The sequence below is a fragment of the Anneissia japonica genome, unplaced genomic scaffold (genome assembly GCF_011630105.1).
Source record: "Anneissia japonica isolate Jap-2015-1 unplaced genomic scaffold, ASM1163010v1 scaffold1511_len2985839_cov193, whole genome shotgun sequence".
Classification (NCBI taxonomy): domain Eukaryota; kingdom Metazoa; phylum Echinodermata; class Crinoidea; order Comatulida; family Comatulidae; genus Anneissia; species Anneissia japonica.
Genome location: NW_022685291.1, coordinates 229,695 through 250,929, shown reverse-complemented (window position 1 = coordinate 250,929; position 21,235 = coordinate 229,695). Strand labels below are relative to the sequence as shown.

At 32.1% G+C, this 21,235-nt stretch overlaps 1 protein-coding gene across 1 annotated transcript; it reads left to right on the top strand.

Annotated features, from left to right (window-relative positions):
- The first annotated feature begins 876 nt into the window (after positions 1-876).
- On the top strand, positions 877-20,481 carry LOC117109760 (non-lysosomal glucosylceramidase-like). Its single transcript, XM_033252175.1, has 15 exons — positions 877-1,322; positions 1,743-1,831; positions 4,641-4,756; positions 4,859-5,083; positions 5,219-5,467; positions 9,677-9,788; positions 9,918-10,197; positions 10,598-10,782; positions 11,827-11,931; positions 12,393-12,500; positions 12,701-12,852; positions 13,684-13,790; positions 14,284-14,426; positions 14,580-14,887; positions 15,455-20,481. Exons 1-15 carry the CDS (start codon positions 1,138-1,140, stop codon positions 15,656-15,658), a joined length of 2,568 nt encoding a protein of 855 aa, XP_033108066.1. The 5' UTR covers positions 877-1,137; the 3' UTR covers positions 15,659-20,481.
- Positions 20,482-21,235: the final 754 nt, after the last annotated feature.

Here is a 21,235-nt window from a genome sequence, read left to right as displayed (position 1 = left end):
TTGTAATAGCTATATTTACAACCTTCTTTAAACCGTTTCAACCTAATTTATCGAGTTGAGTAAGAGTTCATGTAGTAAAAACAGTCAATGTATTTATACGCAGGGCATTCAAGGCATAGATGAAAACAAATATAAAAATTGTATGACAATAGGACTACTGAAAACTTTTTCAACCATCAAATCTTGGAAAGGCAAGAACAGCATTTTTAAAGATATTACTACAGCAAAATGATCATCAAAACATGCCGACGAGTACTTTGTACAAAAAGTACAAGCAAGTACAACTGGCCTAGCGCCTTCCTTGGGACCGGGGCACACCTAATTAGGGGACTAGTGGAGACACTTTTCTGTAAAAATATAGGAGAAAAATAATATATTTTAACAACACGAAACAAAAATGTTACCACTGTAACTACCAAACCCTTTTTGACATGCTAAATTTACAATAAGCTTACCAGCCGACCCAAGCCCATCAAGTAATTATATTTCATCACTTAATATTACTTTTGTTTATTTATGTAAATTTTATCTGGACCACATCGAAAACCAATGCCTTTGCATTGAGAGTACCATCCAAAATAGGAATTGGATTAAATAAATAAATTAATTAATCTATTTATTTATTGTTAATTTCTTTTTCTTTGAAATTCATTTGCAATGTGTACTACACTATGCTATCTCGAAAAGAAGCCCATACTGTATTATCTTAATGTCTTCTTTTCGAGATTACCTTTGCAAACTAAAGAGCGGGGGTTGGCCCGGTGGGGGCTTATTTTTGGGATGGTTTTCTTCGGTGAGCTGGCTGCTGTATGATGTGTCAACTTCCGATGACAATGCGCATGCTCACTGCTGTGACTTTCCACACATCGTCCCACGCACGGTCTCATCATCACACATCGCAGCCACCCGTGTTTGGTGGTGTGTTGTCGTAAATCAGCTGATAATGATAAACAATTCTCGCCGAAAGTTGAAGTTTGATTTGTAATTCATAACGGCTGATATGGGTAAATTATGAGATACTCCATAATTTTATAATTTACATGAGTCATATCTCATACACGCCGAGCTAGATCTTACGCACCTATTTAGTCGACCAGTCAGTGGAGGTTAGGCTAGGCCTGGAACATCCATTCAATTATGGCATCCGCGGACACGGAGCCCGACTCTACCGTTTCCACCAAGCCAACAGACCTGCCTGCTGGGTTACCGGTGTATGGATGGCGACGTGACTTGGATAAAGCGTTTGAGGAAAAGTGGGGGCCGTTGAGATCAAAACATATTCGAATACGACAATTAGCAGAGATGATAGGTCAAGGATTTAGGTAAGGATTTCTATTCTGTTCAATGGGTGGCTTGATATATCCAATTCAGTCCAGCAAAACAAGGACTTTTCAGCAGGGCCATGCATGGGAATGTCATACTGTATGGGGGTGGGGGTGCAATAGTGGCCAAACTAGAGTCAGGGGAGCAGAGTCAGTTGGATTACAGCTTCGATTGTCATTGCTATGGCAACTTTAACTTTATTACCCAGATACTGGCCTAGTAAAGATTGCAGGTTAAAATGTAAAGAAATGAAAAGATTCCTTAAATTTAATCTTATACAAAAAATAAAATTTATATTCAGTACATTCTTGAATGTTTTAAATAAGCTTCCTAAGTTTTGCTAAGAAGAGGTCTACCACCAATTGAAAAATGGAGTGATTTTAACTCAGATTCTATGTTTTTGTTTTTTTTTTACCTAGGTATATTCAACTGTATTATAAATTAAAGAGAGAAGGAAGAAGGATATTTATAGATCAATTTGAGCCAACAAAATTGAAACAAATTTATGGTAAGGTCTAATCTTTGTTGTATTTCAACTTTGCTACTTATTTTCTTAAATAAGGCATGATTAGGTTCAGATGATATCACTAAACACACGCATCATTTATTAGAGGTCAATCACAATCAACATATTCGCAAGACTCTTGTTCCGTACCCCTCCCTCTTTTCTGAAAGTGTACATAAACATATTGATTCCTTACACAGATCATTTTTTTGAAAGGCAAAACTGTGAACACTAGTAGAATATCTGGGCCACTTTGGACTGGGAGGCTCAGGGTTTCCCCCACTGGATGTTATCCATCAATCAAACACTAATAATAAACTAATATAATAATATGTTAATGAGCCTAAAGTAATGTTGGACAATTTCTACTGATGTTGTTTAGATTTAAAGTTAATAATTGCTGGTAGGAAAAAAAGACGATGATGTATGAATTAACCAATTACAATCCTGTCAAATAATAGTTACTGTATTTTATATTTGCATTTCTCTGTTGTATTTGTACTATTTGGTTGGATTTTTTCAAATAAGTACTACAAAGATACAAGTGATAAATGATGTTTATAGAGGAAATTATTTTAAAATCCACCCATAATACACCATTTTAAATATGGTACTACCGTACATAATCTATGTTCTTCATTGTCAAGTTTTATATGTTTCAGTCTCAATTGCGCTATTTTTTGTCATAATTTATATAAATGCCCAAGGGTGTTTTTTTTCCTGATAGGGAAGAAATAGGTTTTGGCAGGCTTGAATATATATCATAATTCACCATTGCATTCTTTTAAAATATGCATTGTTTCATTATATAAACAATATTAACAGTTGTTTACTGATATTAAAGAATCATCCATGTTATTATTGAATGAACCTTCTTCTAGCAGTACAGGCTAGTTTATATGAGGGTTCTTAGAGGGCATAATTTTGTTAAGAAAATACACATAATATTAAAGTGATATTATTGTTCACCATATTATTTTAGTGGTCAGATAATGAAACTGTTATTAGACGGAAGGATACGATTATTTAAAAAAAAATCATAATATCCAAATCCCAATGTATGCCTACATTACTATGTCTGATTAACACCTGTTCTGGAGAAGGCACAAAGTACAGTAAAACAAGGCAAATACAACCCCTCAAGATAATATAAAATATAACCAATATATTTCTCAACTTATTTGCCCTATTTTCTATCTTTTAAGATATACAGATAAAGCTCTAGTATGTATTTTCTCTTAAATTCACTGCTCATAAGGTCATTCCGTCAATTATAGTTTTATGAACAGATGTACTTGTACAAGAATTCTCATCACTTAACCATAACCATTTGTACACGGAATTTAGCTGCATTTAAGCTGCATAATATGATGGATTTTAGGCTAATATTATATAAGTGATAACTATATTTTTACCAAATATGCACCTTCATTCACCCAATATATCATTGAAACTATAATGCAAAACATAATTGGTCACCAATATTGTTTTAAAAGTACAATATTTGCTGAAATTTAATAAACACAAATACAGACTATATACTTTATTTACCATTTTTATTATAAAATCAATGAGAAAGATATTATAAAAAAGGAACCAATTTAGATTAATTATATACAGTATGATACAATATTATATAATTTATCTTGTATTATATCAATTATATGATATATTATAAATATTATATAATTTATAGTACAATATTATATAATTTATAAGAACAGACTTCCTGTTTTCCCTACAAAATACTAGCAGTTTGCATTATTTATTACAATTCCGATTAAAAATTACAATTGAAGACTTAGCTCAATAGTTACTTATGGTGTGAGAGTACATGTTTTGTAGACAGTGCATGGATGGTTAGTATCTACATATCCTTCCGAAGTAGATGATGCTTTTGTAAGATGATATAGGGTGTTAATGCTGACATAGATACATCGTGCAGTACTACAATTACAGTTGTTGTTTAATGTTGATGGTTATTTTAAATACACTTGAAATTATATTCATTACCACAGTACCAGTATGTAAGGTAAATTTTATTGTTAGTTTACAGTCTCTGTTTGTTAAGTAAACAGAAGGTATAAAATATAACTGTATTCATATCTGGTAATATCATTTATTGGAAATTAGATTTCATAAAAACTTACACATTTTTATAATATGTATTTTATGAATAGTCAATAATTTTATTATTTATTAGTTCATACTGTGATTGTCACTGGATTCTAAATCTATTAAGTTACTCATCAACGGCTGTTCAGCATCTGTATTCATGCGCAGTGTCCTAAGCAACGATCGTAACCAAGTGCTCTTGTTATCTCAATAATGTGATGGAAGTAATGGTGCTTTATGTTTACTCTGGCATATTAAATAGAGAAATATTCTGCAGTATTTTTATTAACACTACTGCCAACCTCTGTTATTAAGGGGACACTTTTTTGGTCCTAAAGATGTCCCTGTAATAGTGATTCTACTGTATTACAAACAATTTATCCCAAATCATTTTACTATGAAAGCATTTATTACTATTTATGTTTTTGTTGTAATTGGTTATTGACATTATTTTCAATAATAATAATAAATCATTTTTGTAAATTTTTATCTACAGTAAACGTTGTACAAATAGGTACAGTACATTACAATACTGTCCGTTGGTTCTGACACAGTGCAAGATTTATCATTTAATGTACGGTGTTATACATTTATAACAACAATGACATTATATATCATCATCAATATATAAATTGTTATAATCATAACATCTTTGATTGATTTATAAAGCTTATTATTGTTTATGTTAACATTGCAGGCGTTCCAATTGGTGGGATAGGCTGCGGTGCTATAAATCGAGGCTGGAAAGGTGACTTCTGTCGTTGGTGCCTTACCCCTGGAATGTATAGTTACGACATTGTAGAATCAGATCAGGTTGGTACAGTACCAGAATTTTGAATAGAGTACTATCCAGCAAAAATCCATTATAGAACTGTAGGCATTGTTTGTCAAATGTTATACTGTATTCCGTTTTAGTTTACGGTGTGTATACGAAGCAACGGAAAGACGGTATACCAACAAGTGCTATCGCCCGGTAAGCCTGAGGGTAGGGTATTGGAGCATTGGAAATGGAATTTTCCTGGAGGTGATGCTACATATCTAGGGCTTTATCCACGCGCATGGACTATTTATCGTATCCCAGAATTCCAAGTGACACTGGTTTGCAGGCAGATCTCGCCGGTATTTCCAAATGATTACAAGGTAAGCTTGTCAAATTTGCTTAAAGGAGTTTTGAGTGAATGATTTTCACTGGATGGATGCTTTCCCTGTTGAATTATAATGAACAACCAGTAGTCTGCATTTTAGTATTATGGGTTTTTTTTTTCATCTTAATAGGATACAACTATACCAGCCGGTGTGTTTGTGTGGGAAGTGCACAATTATTCAGATCAACCCTTGGATGTCAGCATTATGTTTACTTTTCAAAATGGAACAGGCCAACCCAGTGATAAACTAGGTGGAAGATGGAACGAACCATTCTTAACAAGGAAGACATCGGAAGTTCACACTACTGTTTCTGGGGTGCTTCTTCATGATTCTCACACTACTATGGGCTGTACCATGGCAGTTTCGGCTGCAGTTACTGTAAGAATACCTTATTTTAATTTTTCACTAAATATATTTGAAATATATGAAAACGGTTAGGATCATCATCATCATCTTTTAAAGTCTGTATCCAATATCCTACTGGACATAATTATTCTTACTTTCATTGGCTATCATGAGTATATTTCAAACCAAGAAGGAAAAAAAACCAAACCACTTTGCAGATTCCTATCAATTCCAAACTGATTCCATATTCACTTAAATATTTGCTTATCAACCTTTAATAGTTTAATCAGAAATTTCATTGATCCTTGCATGTTAAATTGTCATTGACCTTCTCATAAATCTGTTGCATATTCAGCTGGTTTACTTTTCTTTTCTACATTATTCAATGCCATTGTTTACATGTACATGGCATGTACAGTACATTAAAAAAGGAAAACATCTGTGGCAAATGAGCTGTTAAAATAAACATGTAATGCACAAAAGAGAACATAATCATGAATCATGTTAGGGTGTGTTTCTACTGATAAACACAAAATAATCGATTTTTTAAAACCGTTTTTTTAATGAGTACCAAATAGCCTGCTGGTGTTGCAACTGCATTTTTGATTTTTCGAAAATCGGTTTTCGTGGCAGAAATTACGTCACCATTTTGTTTATACAACACGTTGTTTTCCTAACTGTATAGGATAGTATCTTTCTCATTCCTGTCGTCATGATGACGAGGAGTAAGTAATGTGGGGCGAGAAGGCAAATGTTTTCGGCTGTGCTCATCAGCACAATTATGAACGACTACCAAACAAGGACAACGGTAGGCACAAAGAGCGGAGAGTCGTAGGCCCAATATCCCCAAACCCCACACAATAATTACAAAACGAATTCGTCACTCCTCATGTTTGTTGACGTTTTTAGCTTGTAGGCCTAGGACATGAACAAGAGGACAAATTTTTTTTTAAAGTTCGCGCCTAATACGATCTAGTCTTTGCAGTGATTTACCTGGAGGTCACATTTCACCTGATAATCGGTTTTTTTGTGTTGCAGCTAAAAGGTGCACAGCCAAAATCGGTTATTTGCCGTTCAGACACGCTATCCATTGCGTGTTTTTAATAGATTTTTTTTAATCACTTTAAAACGTTTAATTATATTATAGTATATAAGACATATCAGAATTCAATGTGCTTCAAATCATAAATTTAAATTGACTCCCTTTCACATAAATTAACAGCTTCTATTTCCAGAATGGTTCATAAACAAAAAGGGAATTTTACGATTCTTAGTTAAATATGTTTAGGCTTCCAGAACCAGCATTATTTAATAAATGGATTTTCTTTGTACAGGACAAAACCAAGTAGTAGGCTGTTAGTAAAAGTGTTCATATATTATCTAGTGTGAGAATGATGTTGATCCAGGTGGCCTTGAGGTTTCCTGATTCTGTCATTGATTTCTGGTTATAGGTGCTATACACCCTGAAAGAAAGTGTTCAATGAAATATTGATTAGTTGTCATTGGTGTGATTTGCACTTACCATGTGCTGCTTTTAAAACTATATTTTTAGTTACTTTCTCTTCATTATTTAAAAAAAAAAAATTATTTCATTTAATTTAAAATGTATACTAAAATTTACAACTATTATTAATAGGTTTATTATCAGAAAATTACAATTTATTTTGACCTTTGTACACCAACCTTAAAAAAAGGTTGAGCAAACTGCACAAATGAAAAATTAGTGCACTGTTGCGGATAGGCAAATAACTTTGAGAGTTGCAGTGATGACGTTACGATTGACTTATAATAGGAATTATAATATTACATAGTTTGCTTTGGTTATAGGGCTATCATGTCTGTCTCCCAGTGGCACTGTATTTGAATTAAATAATCAACATCAGTGATAACTTGAATGAGCACTGCATTATTATTAAATAATAAATTTGATTATGGATATGTGATAAAGATATGAGTGTGAACCTAATAGATTTTGGAGAAACCTTATTTAAACTGAAAATTGGAAAGCCCTCCATTGATACTGTATTTGTTTTACTTTTGGACCTAACGGAAAGACAATGTCATTACACTGAATGATTATCCTGAATAGAGAAAGGATTTTTTAATCTGTCTCTCTTCATAGTGCTAACTGTAAGCTACAGTACTTACTTGATTATAATATTGTACTTATAACTCAAAGTTTAAAATCACAATACAAATTGAAAGAGAGTATGCAGATTTATTTGAGGATAAAATAAGTTACAGGTACTGTGATTAACAACAAATAAATTAGCATTAATTAAATTACAGTGTTATTTCTATACAGTATAGGATGTACAGGTAGTCTTAATAATTACAGTAGATGCTTGTAAGGGATTTCTATCTCTCTACACAGTGCTACCTTTAAGCTACTGTACATATTATTTGATTATAATATTATAATATAACTCAAAGTTTAAAATCACAATACAAATTGATAGAGAGTATGCAGATTTATTTGAGGATAAAATAAGATACAGGTAGGGCCTACTGCGATTAACAACAAATAAATTAGCATTAATTAAATTACAGTGTTATTTCTATAGAGTATAGGACATACATGTAGCCTTAATGATTAGATGCCATGTAAGGGATGTCAGCTAATATGGATATCAAAGAATCACCCTCATATTTCAATAGAGTAAAAACATGTAATTAAACAAAAAACCATGTTTCTTTCCTTGTTAAAATTTGGGCAATGTCCTACTTCCAGCCCATGAAATTAGGAAAAAATTAGGTTGGCAAAAATTTGCCAACCTTAAATTCTCCGAGGTTAGCAGCCTCGGCAATTTTTTATAGGGTCTGTCATCATCTACAGATTGTGATTTTGTTAATTTCTCTATTAAATCAATATATTGCTGGTGAAAGAATGGTTGTACTTGTATTATTTTAATAGTTTAGTATAATACATATGTTTTACATAAAAAAATCGCCAAATAAATTTTGTTTTAGCGTTCGTTTTATCGTTATCTTTGGCATGGGAAATATCACTATTGTAAAAGCGACGATCGTATCATCACAGGCTGCTTCAAAACTGCCCATGCATGTCCATGCGCATGCCCAGAATAATCTATCAGGGATTTTCCACACATGTACAGTACTTGTCAGTAGTGAAGTCACGATGCAATCGTGATTACGTTTAAACAGACGGTAGAATTAGGCCTACAATATGTTGAATTTTGTTTTTTTTAGATAATAAACAACATTTTAAATATGATAATACTGTAAAATGAAGACAAATAATAGATTTAGATAAGCATTACGATCTACGTGGCCCACATGGCTTCAATTGGGCGATATTGTAGGCCTTGGCTGGCTAGCGTCATTCCTACCTAGGCCTAGCCTACGAAAAGATGAAAGACGAGTGTACATAAATCGTACGTACTGCATGCCTATTAGAAATAGTTATTGTACAAACAAATCTGTTTTATGAACAACCAATTTTGATGACGTACATGAAATTTAGTGTCTGCTATAGACTGTTTCAGTCAAAGTTTTTGACTTTCCAAACAGTTTTTGAAGCAAAGAAATCTAGGCCTAGGTCGGCAAAAAATTGCTGCACTTCATTCCATCGCAGAAACACCGATCAAGTTATTATCTGACAGACAAAAAATTGATATGTGTACTGAATGTCCTATTTATTCAAACATTCTATGTAGTGATTATAGTAGTATATTTATTGTAGTTTTAATAATGATAATAACCTAGCATTTATAATGGGCCATCTATCTAGAGTAGGAATCTGAATTATTCAGAGGTGTAGATTATTACTCCAGGTCATCAGATATACACAGACAGCAATGTACCATATACAAACCTTGTCAGCTCCTTCGGAAGTATTTTTAGTACTGTAGCTACCTCAGAAATCATTCACATAGAGTTAATACTTCTGAGTGAAGGGAGACAAACAGATAAAATGTTGTGACTAAGAACATGAACAATGTGATTGGCATCGACCTCAAAACCAGAACTTGAAGGTACTTCAATGTTGCCATTCTGCTTGCCACCACATATAGTTTTTTCCCACAAATACAGGATTCATTGATCTATGTTTATAGTCCATAGTAGTATTTTATTGGATGTTAAGAAATAAGAATATTCAATAAACAAGGTCTGATTTTTTGACTTGTGAATGAACTTGCCCTACTGAATTTCAAAGGAAGGAAGTTTAATTATAGTCATACTATGCAAATTTTGCAATTATATCTTGATCTGTCATTACAGGAAGGGGTGTCTGTAAGCCATGTGTCAGGTTTTAACCCGTATGACAAAAGTGACCGTGGCAAGTCACTCTGGGAAGATCTTCACGAGGATGGACAATTAGAATGTCCTCCTGGTAAGAAATTTAATTTATTTTTTAAAAGTTATATTTTTGTTATACGTTTTTCACCTAAATAACTTTAAATCATACCTTAGACTAAAATTCATTCATCAATGGACTAAAATTCATTCATAATCATTTCAGGACCAACAGAAAAAACTAAGAAGGGAAGTGTCATTTCAGCTGCCGTAGCCGCTAAGAGAACAGTAGCCTCAGGCGACAAGGGGCAACTAGAATTTGTTCTAACATGGGACATGCCCAACGTCCATTTTAAGAGTCAGCGGCGCAAGTATAAGAGACGTTACGCGCGTTGGTTTGGTAACCATGGCAATGCAGCTCCAGCCCTGTCTACTTACGCTATAAATAATTATGCAAATTGGGAAGAGAAAATTGAGGCATGGCAAAATCCAATATTAGAAAATCCGTAAGTATTTGAAATTACCTTTCAATATATGTTATATATTGATATTGAAATATATGTGAATATAGATTTCTAATTTGTTATTAATGGTAAACTATCAATACTAACCCAATGAATGTATTCACCCAATAATAATAGTACAGTAGTGTAATTTAATTTATAATTTGCATATTGTATACATTTTTTTCTTCCGTGAATGTAACAGAGATGATATAAGTATCTCTAAATCTAATTTCACTTGATATCAATAACTTATGATGTATTAAAGTAATAATTTATAATTCACATAATTCATCTCACTTTTCATCCTCATAAACATGTTAAAAATATAAAGACCATGTGATTGGCATAACTACCACATGATAAGGACATCCACTTTTGATTTATTTTTAAATGTTTCTAGCGATCTACCTGACTGGTACAAATCAGCATTATTCAACGAGCTCTACTACATCTCTGATGGAGGTACTATATGGGTTGATCTGGCAGATGACCCTGGTACCTCTAACGGAGAAGTGAACAATGAGACCTTAAAGCCAGGTCATGCTAAACTGATCAAAGAGTATGGACGATTTGCATATTTAGAAGGTTAGTATAATATAAATGATGTTACATTGCAATCAGCTTAAGAGAAATTCTATGAAATTAGTTCCTTATAATATGCTTCCATAATCTTTGCACTTTTTAAACTTTTTACACTAAATGCTCTGAATCTGACTGCAAGTAGAGTTCAAAGGAAATGCACTCATTTTGACCTTGTAATGGTATAATTGTGTATGTAAAGTATTTTTACCATTTTGATTGCATTTTATGTTTATTGGAGTGTATCTTCATTTAAGCTTTTCAATTTATATATATTTTTTTCTTAAAATATTGTAAAGAGTATTAGTTTTGGATGCATCGTTAGGTGTTATCTAACATGCGCCACTGATACAAAAGTGCTATCCAATAAATATCATACACAGATCATTATTAAAATGCAAAATTACTTAATTTCGGTTTCCATTCATTTTTTTTCTCATTACTAAAATCAGCTGCACTCCCTAATTCTAATAAGATTTAATAATAATAATAATAATAATAATATTTATTTATATAGCATATTTTCAGATTTCTGTTCAATGTGCTTTACATAAAAAGATGATAAAATTAAATATAAAATAGGCAACATTATACAATGAAATTACAAAAATATTATATAGAAAAACTACAAAAATATACTTAATAATTACATTATTAATATAATTAAAGATTGAAAATTCTGTCAAAAAATTAATATTAATTACCTAATAAACTATAATATACAATAATTCCAAATTATTACAATATAATAAGGATCATTTAAAAATTTTAATTCAATATCTGCAATGTGGAAAGACAATCAATTAAATGGAAAGATATATAAAAATATAATTATTACAATAAAAATCATCATTTGAAATTAATTAAAAATTTTGAATTCACTAATAATGATAACTGAACAAAATTATTATTTACAATTACTTCAGTAACACAATGATTATTTGTTTAAAAAGCATCATTCCATCCTGCAAGTGGTGAGTATACAGTACTTGCTGTTTGATATGAGAGAATTCTTTTTTTGAATTATTTAATTTTGTGTTTTTCCTGCAGGACATGAGTATCGGATGTACAACACTTATGACGTCCATTTCTATGCATCGTTTGCATTAGCAATGCTCTGGCCAAAACTTGAACTATGCATACAACATGACTTCGGTAAAAATTGAATAATTCATAATTACAGTATCATAATTTTATTCCTCTCTATAAACAAAAAATGAGATGGTAGCCATCAAAGGGATATTATCTCTACAAATAAATAATTGAATTTAATAATAATAATATAATATAATACATATTAAGTTGATTGACAAAACTTATAATTGATTGATATTTAATGTTTCATTTAATAATCTTGATAATTACTGGTACTGATTTAAATAATCAAAATATGTTTTTTAGTGTTTTTTTTTTGTAGTAAAAATAAACATTGTCTTGTTTATCTGCATTTATGATTTTGAGAATGAAGATTAAATACAGTTTTAAGCTGTATAAACTTATGAGATGCTATCTTTAAATTGATAATGGCAATCAATGTATTACTATATATTTTTCATTTTGAGTATTTCTTTTTCCATTGTCAACAATAGTGATAATAATAATGATTTTGATTACAGGTATGTTCGTTGAGCATGCTGATGAGGAGGTGTTTAAGGAATTGAACACTGGTAGACCAACACCACGTAAGCTAGTTGGCTCAGTACCTCATGACATTGGTGATCCAGGTAAACAAACAGAAAATAAACATGATATGTACCATCAAGTCATTGCTTTTTAATGTTATGGATCTCATCTTCATGTGATGCTACTTATAAGTTTAATACGTATAGCATCCTATTTTTTGCTTCAATTCCTATATTGCAATTTACTGGGTAATTTATTTCTGTCTTATTATATGGACTGTTATTTTTTTGCATCTCGACAGAGGAAGAACCGTGGTTAAGTATAAACAGTTACTACCTCCATGATACATCACAGTGGAAAGATCTGAATCTGAAGTTTGTGCTGTTAACCTATAGAGACTATTACATAACACAGGATATGGACTTCCTACGTGAAATGTGGCCACGCCTAAAGGTATTCAATTCAAAAGAAAAATTATTTACTCCTTGCAATGTTACATAGAATGAAAAGGAAGTTATACAGTAGAGTATGAAATATTGCAGAATATAAAAAAAAAGTATTCATTGTAATAATTATACATATGAAGAGATAATAATATTTAATAACGTATATACAAGTGATTGGAAGAAGGCAAATAACCGAGAAGATTGCAATAACCTTGTTTTGGGCCTGCAGAGCAACAAAAACATGGGAAACAATACGTTTGGACAAAAATACAGTCATACGAACATGGTGTGACAGACAAAAACGACATAAAAAAATTGACAAAATCTAAAATTACTTGTAAATTAAAAAAAAGTAGACTGAAAATGGAAGGAAAACAAAATGTATAAAGGAGAATGATTGATATTTATATACAAGGTATATTTTTATTTTAATTGAAAATTAAAATTGTTTTTTTGAATAAGAATTAATAATTGGGAGAGGTAGTTCATTCCATAATTTAGGACCAGAAAATCGTAGGTAAATTGAAAATAATGTGTTCTATGAATTGGAATATGAATAAAAGACTTAGATCTTGTGAAGTGTTCGTGCAGGGAGAGATTAGATTGCAACAAAGATGATTGGGCAGTAGAAAATTAATAGAAGAATATAAAAAGACACATTGCTGCATGGAATTTATATCGTGAAATTTAAGAAGATTTAGATTACCAAGTAAAAGAGAAGAGTGGGATCTCGTGAGAAAAAGACATAAGCATAATAATAACAGATCTGCAACTTGTTTTAATTAAGACAATTTAAATTCTTTTTTAACATTGGTTTAAATAATTTGTTTCTTTGTAGCTTGTAATGGAGACATCAAAGAAACATGATACCGATGGTGATGGCTTAATAGATAATTCTGGTTTTCCAGACCAGACATACGATGCATGGACAGTCACTGGCGCAAGGTATGTGAACAGGAGTTAGAAAGTTAGAAGAGATCACTTTCGGGAGATCTGTTTAAATGAGCGTTTTTAACATATTTAATTGCATTTTACTGAATTCTGTAAGACAATCATACAGTTACACTAGTAAAAATATGCAAGTCTATTTCGTGAATACTTACCTAGATAAACAGACTAATTGCCATTGTTCCCAAAACGGAACACCTTCTCAAAATAAAATCGAACAGTCCGACCCAGGGTGCCACAAATGAACTATGAATTTGCTGGAGGTGGGTTATTTTCCGGGAGATTCTTGCTTGCAGGATGCTGCCCCGATTTCCGGGAGACTCCCGCTACTCGCTAGAGACCCCACAACTTGCGGAAGACTTGACACCTCTGCGTGAATATTAGCATAAAGCCATTGTCCATAAGTGGGACACTTAACTGCCTACTAATTGGCTTAGTAAGTACCAATATATATGAATGCTTTTTACATTTATTTTTGTATGCATTTTAGTGCTTATTGCGGAGGGCTGTGGTTGGCTGCTCTATCAATCATGTGTGAGGTATCCCGTGTCCTAGGTTACCATCGTGAGTATGATGAGTACAAGAGTCTGCTAGAACGTGGCAAAGAATCCTATGAAACTAAACTATGGAATGGTATTACTATATTATTATTGTTGTTTTTATTGTTCTTGAAGACTTTATTTATAGTATTGTACTTAATTAATATCAATATTTATGTTGTTTGTGCATTAATGATAATGCAGATGATGCTGATTTTACAATTTTTTTGCATTTTTTTATTTTCAGGTAAATATTACAATTATGATTGTAGTGGTAAATACTACAGCAACAGCATAATGGCAGACCAGGCTGCTGGCCACTGGATTCTACGGGCGTGCAACTTTGTTAGCCCCAACAATCCCGTCTTTCCTGTGGATCACATCAAATCAGCGCTTCAGACAATTTTTGAACTAAACGTGATGGGTATAAACAATGGAACATTTGGTGCAATGAACGGTGTACGACCAAACGGTAAAATTGATCCATCTAGCTTACAGGCAGAGGAGGTCTGGACTGGGGTAACATATGCTCTGGCAGCTAGCATGATACAGGAGGTAAGGAAATATTTCTAAACTCAAACACAAACTTATTTTATTATTTGATCTGTCTATGCTATAGTAAGGTATATGGCATAAATGTATTTTTAAAATATTTTTATTGTGATTGGAAGCAGCCAAGTTGTTTAGTGTGATGTTGTACACAGAATTGGTTTGGTTTAGTGTAAATGCTATCTAATATCTTCCCATTTTCGTTTTCAGTGGCAGATCCAGGAATTTGAAATAGAGGGGACCTAGGGTGGGGCTTTCACATATGGTGATGTAGCCACCTCAGCCTCACCGTGGTTGGAGCTGAGGCAAGACAATTTAAGATTTGTTGCACCTCTACATGACCAGAAATGGCACTCTCAGACTTACATTTAAATATAATTTTATATTTTCTCAATTTTTTGGGCTGGGTCTGGGTCCACATTTTAATCCGCCACTGGTTTTACATACAGTATTGCAATTACATAAAAAATCTACTGATTTTCCAATAAATATAATAATTATGTATACAAATATACTGCGACTTGTCATAGTTATTTGTCTTGTTACAAGTTATTTACAATTCCTTTTTTGCAGGGCATGGTAAAAGAAGGCTTCCAGACAGCTAGTGGAGTATATGAAACGTGTTTCAATCGTCTAGGCTTTGCATATCAGACGCCTGAAGCCTACATGGCTAAGAAGGCATACCGCTCCCTGGGGTACATGCGGCCACTGAGTATATGGTCTATGCAGTGGGCTGTTGAGAACTGGCACGAATCTATACCAAATAAAACAAGTTAACCACAATGATCCATATTTTATTTATCATTTAGGGTAAGCTGTTATAAACTTTCAACAAGCATGACTTCAACTAGTAAATGTCTTATTGAGCTACTTGTAATGAGCGATTTATAACTGAGCAAGTTTTATGAGCAATTCTTTAAATGAGCAATGGATGACTGAGGATTATTTTATGAGCAATTTTTAAATGAGATTGCAGAGTTGGCAACTAAATGAGCGATTAATGAGTTTCCAGCTGAATTTTATCAGGGAGCAAGTGCTTCTGCAAATTTCTTTCAAATTTAAATGAGCAACTTTCTATGAGCAAATGTTCACTCTTGCTCATTTCATCCATGGGCAGCTTTCCAAATAATAACTCTTTAGAGAACAACTACACAGTAAGCAGGTCTCAGACCTCACAGCAATGCAGTGAGTATTGAAAAGTGATTGGTCGATATGGAATGATGGATGTCTTTTTTTGTGTAGTTTTAGTCATCAAATGTAACCTGTAATTAAAATGCAGTATGTATTTCATTAGCTGGGTGGTTGTAATTTATTCGTATTTTCAACACCAATAACTATAGCATTATTTGCTTTTATGTACCTATTTAGATTAAATTTTCAGTAATTATATATTTTATCTAACTAGAAAAAAAAAAGGCCAGTAATTTATCATATTGATACTTTATTGGTTGTTTAATACTAAGACTTAATGAATTTATTTATTAATAATAAAAATAATACTATGTATAGCACCATTCTCAAATAGTCGGTGCACCTTTACACTCAACTAAGCGCTGTGCCAAACATGATTTCTTTTCACTATGCACGGCTCTACATTAGGAGTCTGAATATAAAGCAAGTAAAGTTCTATAAGTGAGATGACACAGCGCTTGTTTGATTAACCAACAATCTTGTTAAATTAACTAATACATTCTGGTAGTGGTAATGATAGTGTGATTACGTGTGTGATCTAGCTATGTACTTTAATAGTAGTAGCAATGCCTATTTGAATTTAATATATACCTCGCATCTCACTACTGCAATATCCTAGGCAATTTATATTTTCTTGTACTCCTTACTTCCTTAAATAGGTAATCCAAAAATCAGTGGCTCAATAAATGCCTATATTTTTTATCCATTTTGCTGGAATTTGCTAGACTTTATATTTCTATATTCTATTACAATTCAAATCACACTAGAAATACATAATATATTATGTATACTTTACCTTAGGCAACTTAATAGTAACTTATAATAGCAGTTACTACGTTTCATAACGTGTAAAGCCTTTATCTAATGTATCAGTAGTAATATTAATTATAGTATAATATCATTATTTAATAACCAATATTATTACTGAACACTATGGTTCTAATCTAATCAGTCATAATCTAAGTCAAACTTATGAATTATGTTACTGTAATATAATGTAGGTACTTACGCAGCAATGTATACATACTAAAACTGTAATTAAATTTATAAAAACAATATAAATGAAGAGAAATACCACAAGATAGACTAGTACTTAGATTTTAAAAGTAACATCATTGAGGGCATGACAGTGGTTCATGTTGCTAGGAAACAGTGCAGGTAAGAATTTTATTAGATCTTTAGAAAATATTGGTATATAGTGCCGGCTACATTGATTTCTTAAAAATAAGGGTATATGTCAAAGCAGTTGCATCGTGAGTTTTTATGATGTTGCTTTTAATGATATGTGTGTTATGATGATGACATCCTAAAGGTGAGAATGACAGTTATGATGATAATATTGATGTTTGAGAAGGTAATGTTAATAATGAGAATGATGGAAATAGTATTATTGATGACTTCTTAATGAATATTAATGGTTAGGTTGATTTCTGTTTACTATAAAATATTGTTTTTACTATGCAAGCATTACATCAATTATTAATAAGCCAAACTGTTGACCAGAATATGTGGCGAAAACGTTAAGTTAAGAACACACCAATGTGCAATACACTTTTTTCTATGATAATTATATGTACACTCATAATATTTCTTTTTAAATCAGGTGAAAATATGGAGGCTGTAAAATTATGAATTTTATGATTATTATTTTTTAATCTAATTTAGATTTCAACATTTTTATTTTTCAATTAATTATGCTTTCATATTTTTGACTTGATCGACAGTGGTTTATTATGATGGTTTATCATTTTTGTTACTACAGTTGAACTTGCCTATATCAAATCCAAAATGGCATTGAAAAATTGTTGGACTTACAGATGGTTAATTAAGTGAAGACATAACAATTGGGTTTGTACAGTAAGATCGACTTAGAAAATATTTGAGTTAGGCGAGTTTAACTGTATTGGGTTTTTTTTAAATGTTTTTAAACAAATGTAAAAAATCTAAACATGTCTTTCATTTATTATTTTTAAAGAAAAAAACCTTGGCACTGTTTGCATGTTAAAATTTAATGGAAATCTTTTCCCTGTGTTGAATTTTTCGTATTTCTTCGGATGTCTGATTACTTTCTTGAATGAATTAGTTTCTTTTGGACAAGTACAGGTTTACAGTATAAAATAATTGTAAATGTGTGACAATTTTTCAAACCCATCAGTTTTGTGTAGAATGTGTCTAGGCCAATACATTTTACTTGAACTTTTATTAAACTTGGAATCTTTGGGCATAAAAAATGTAATAAATTATTGTTGGTGTCATTACTGTATTATGATAAGCAACACACATGTTTTAAACTTTTCACCTTGGCAAATGAGAATACAAAACCAAAAGCTGCAAGAAATATCTAGGAAATTACTTGCATATTTATGTCTCTAAAGTTAATTAAATATATGATGATTATTTTAAAAAATAAACATTTCTATATTTTGTAACATATTCTCACATGTAAGTTCTTCTGAAGTGTGCTTATAAGCAGTTGTAAAGGCAAATTTATTTGCAAAAAAACTGAGTTAGCAAACTGACTGGTTGCACATTTTTTCGCTGTGTAAAAGTAGAAAGAGTTTGATCTACTGATTCTGCATGCGAATGAACCAATGCTTTTGATTTGCGCGAGTAAAGTCGCTTAGTAGAAAACAGGCTTTAGAGTTAATTCTAGGAATAAGAAGGGTATATGATTATTAACAAGATGCAGTTTATCAATACAAAAGCAGTTTAATAATTTCAACAAGTGGTGTTGAATCAGACAGTGATATCTAATCGTATATAGTGCGATCGAATAAGGTAGTGCTATTGAATATGGCAATGCTATTGAATAAGGCAGTGCTGTCAAATTAGGCAGTGCTATCGAAGATGGTGGTTTCGAAAAAGGTTGTAATCGAATAAGGTAGTATTTTGAAATAAGTTAGTGCTATCAAATATGATAGTCCTATGTATAATTAAAGTAGTGGTCTTCAATAAGGAAGTTACTCTTGAATTATACTACCAATTAAATACAGTTCAGATAATGCTATTGAATTATATGGAGAATGAAATGAATAGGTTTGTGGCTATGGAGTATGATACAGGTATTACTGTAGTATAAAGTGAAAATTGCATGCAAAATGTTGAACTTATATAATTAATGAAATAACAGTAATCCACTTCAACATGATCTATACTGTAAATTGCATTCAGTATTGTATGGTATTGAAGAATTAGTGCAAGTTGTCCACACGTGCATGGGAATAGAGCGTGTGTCGTAATGGAAGAGGTTTAAGGCCCCTAGTTTAGCTTATTCAGGCCCTACTAGCATTGGGGTGTAGAGTCCCAGTTGGATATGTGGGGAATCTGTCAGCTCCCGCAATTTTGATGTATTAATTTCGTATTTTGATGTTATTTTAACATTTTGCGCTTTAAATGGCCCCACTTGGCAGATTTGGAGCTAATGGTCCTAGGCTAGAAAAAATGTTGATTAATATCCCAGAACCCCTGAAGGTCTAGGCCCAGTCTTTAGCCAATGAGAGCTCAAAGGTGTTAGGCCACTGCATGTGCATTTAAAATGTTGGAATACCACATCAATTTGACATTAATTTTTAGGTGTGCAAAAAAAAAATTGTCTTCAGTCAAAATATGAGACCACTATGCATTTGTTGTGGTCTTGCTGTTTACATATTAAAAGCCTAATTCCTTGCCAATAATAGTAAATGAAAGTGTGAAGTTTTATTTGAAGGAGGATTATTGGTTTTATTTGTTACAGCTGCAATATTGTTTTTGTTTTTTCAAGAGGTTTATTCTTTTTGTATTGGTATTTCTTTACTTTTTCTTTAGTTTTGCATTTTATTTTGTACTCTTGTGTATTTAAGTAAATGTGGGCATAACTTTAATCAGTTTAAACTGTTTTATGTTACAATAATTAAGTGTTTACCGAATACAGATTTTCTGATATGATTTGCTTACGTGTGTGACTTAGCATAAAAAACGAAACTCAATCTGTGTTTGCGTGTGTCATCCACAAATATGTAAACTTTTAATAAAAAAATACAATTTAATTCTATATTATAATTAAGTTTTTTTCTTTTGATTTTAATCTTTAATGTTTTACATCTGTTTTAGTTTCACTTGCCATTCTCCACAGCATTATTTTTCAGTATTTTATATATATATATATATATATATATATTATTATTATTAATATACTATTTCCTACCATAGGGGGAAACGATAACAATGGAAAGCGTTAGAAATAACACCTTAAGGTGAAAACACTGCCGCTATTAGGGGAAATTTTAATGATGTTAAGGAGAAATCTAGACAAAGGATTTTTCTCCCTATGTGTGTTAGTATGTTATATATTATGTATATGTTACCATTATAAGTTTTGTTCATTCTTTATATTCAATTGTATTAAATGAAATCAGTTCAGTGGAACCAGATGAGCATGTCTTCTGTCCTTCATTGTGAAGTGTTATACATCCTTCCATGAATGTTGAAAATGTAATCATTCTCAGCCTTTCCTCTTTTAATTGGTTGTGATACAGTATTTAGCCTAAATTAATCATATCCAAATGTATTATGCGAGACTATGCCTGTTTATATTCAAAACCTTTTGTCTATAATCATCTTGATATCTGAACATACGGTAAACCAAACTTGGATTGCCAGGGTTGCTCTCAAGATTGCTTGACATCTTTTACCGTAACATATGCAAAAGCCAGACGCAAAGGATTAAGTGTGAACGTTCACAGTGCGACCCTGAGCTGATTAACTGCGAAGGGAACCGTCGTTTTTAGTCGTCGGTAATTAGAGCAGCCCTGGGCCAATATAAGTGTGACTGGGCTCATAGACACAAACTGATATACAACTTTTATAGATTATTTGGTCACACGAAGGCATCACTTGTATTTATGGGTGAGAATAACGTGTATATAGAATAAGAAAATGCGTTGGAATAAAATGTGTATGTGTGGCAAAAATGTCATCTGTGTGCATGGGATTAACTCAATACATTTGTTTCATGGACGTATTGGCGGATAGGCCAAGTCCCCTTCCCCTACTCTCATTAAGACCCACTTATTCTCGTCCCTTTAGTTTATTTTTTTTCTATTTCCATGCCAGCTAGCTTTTATAGCTTTAACTAGGATAGGAGGCGCCCGAATCCGAGATGGCCGAGACTCAACAGGTGCTGAC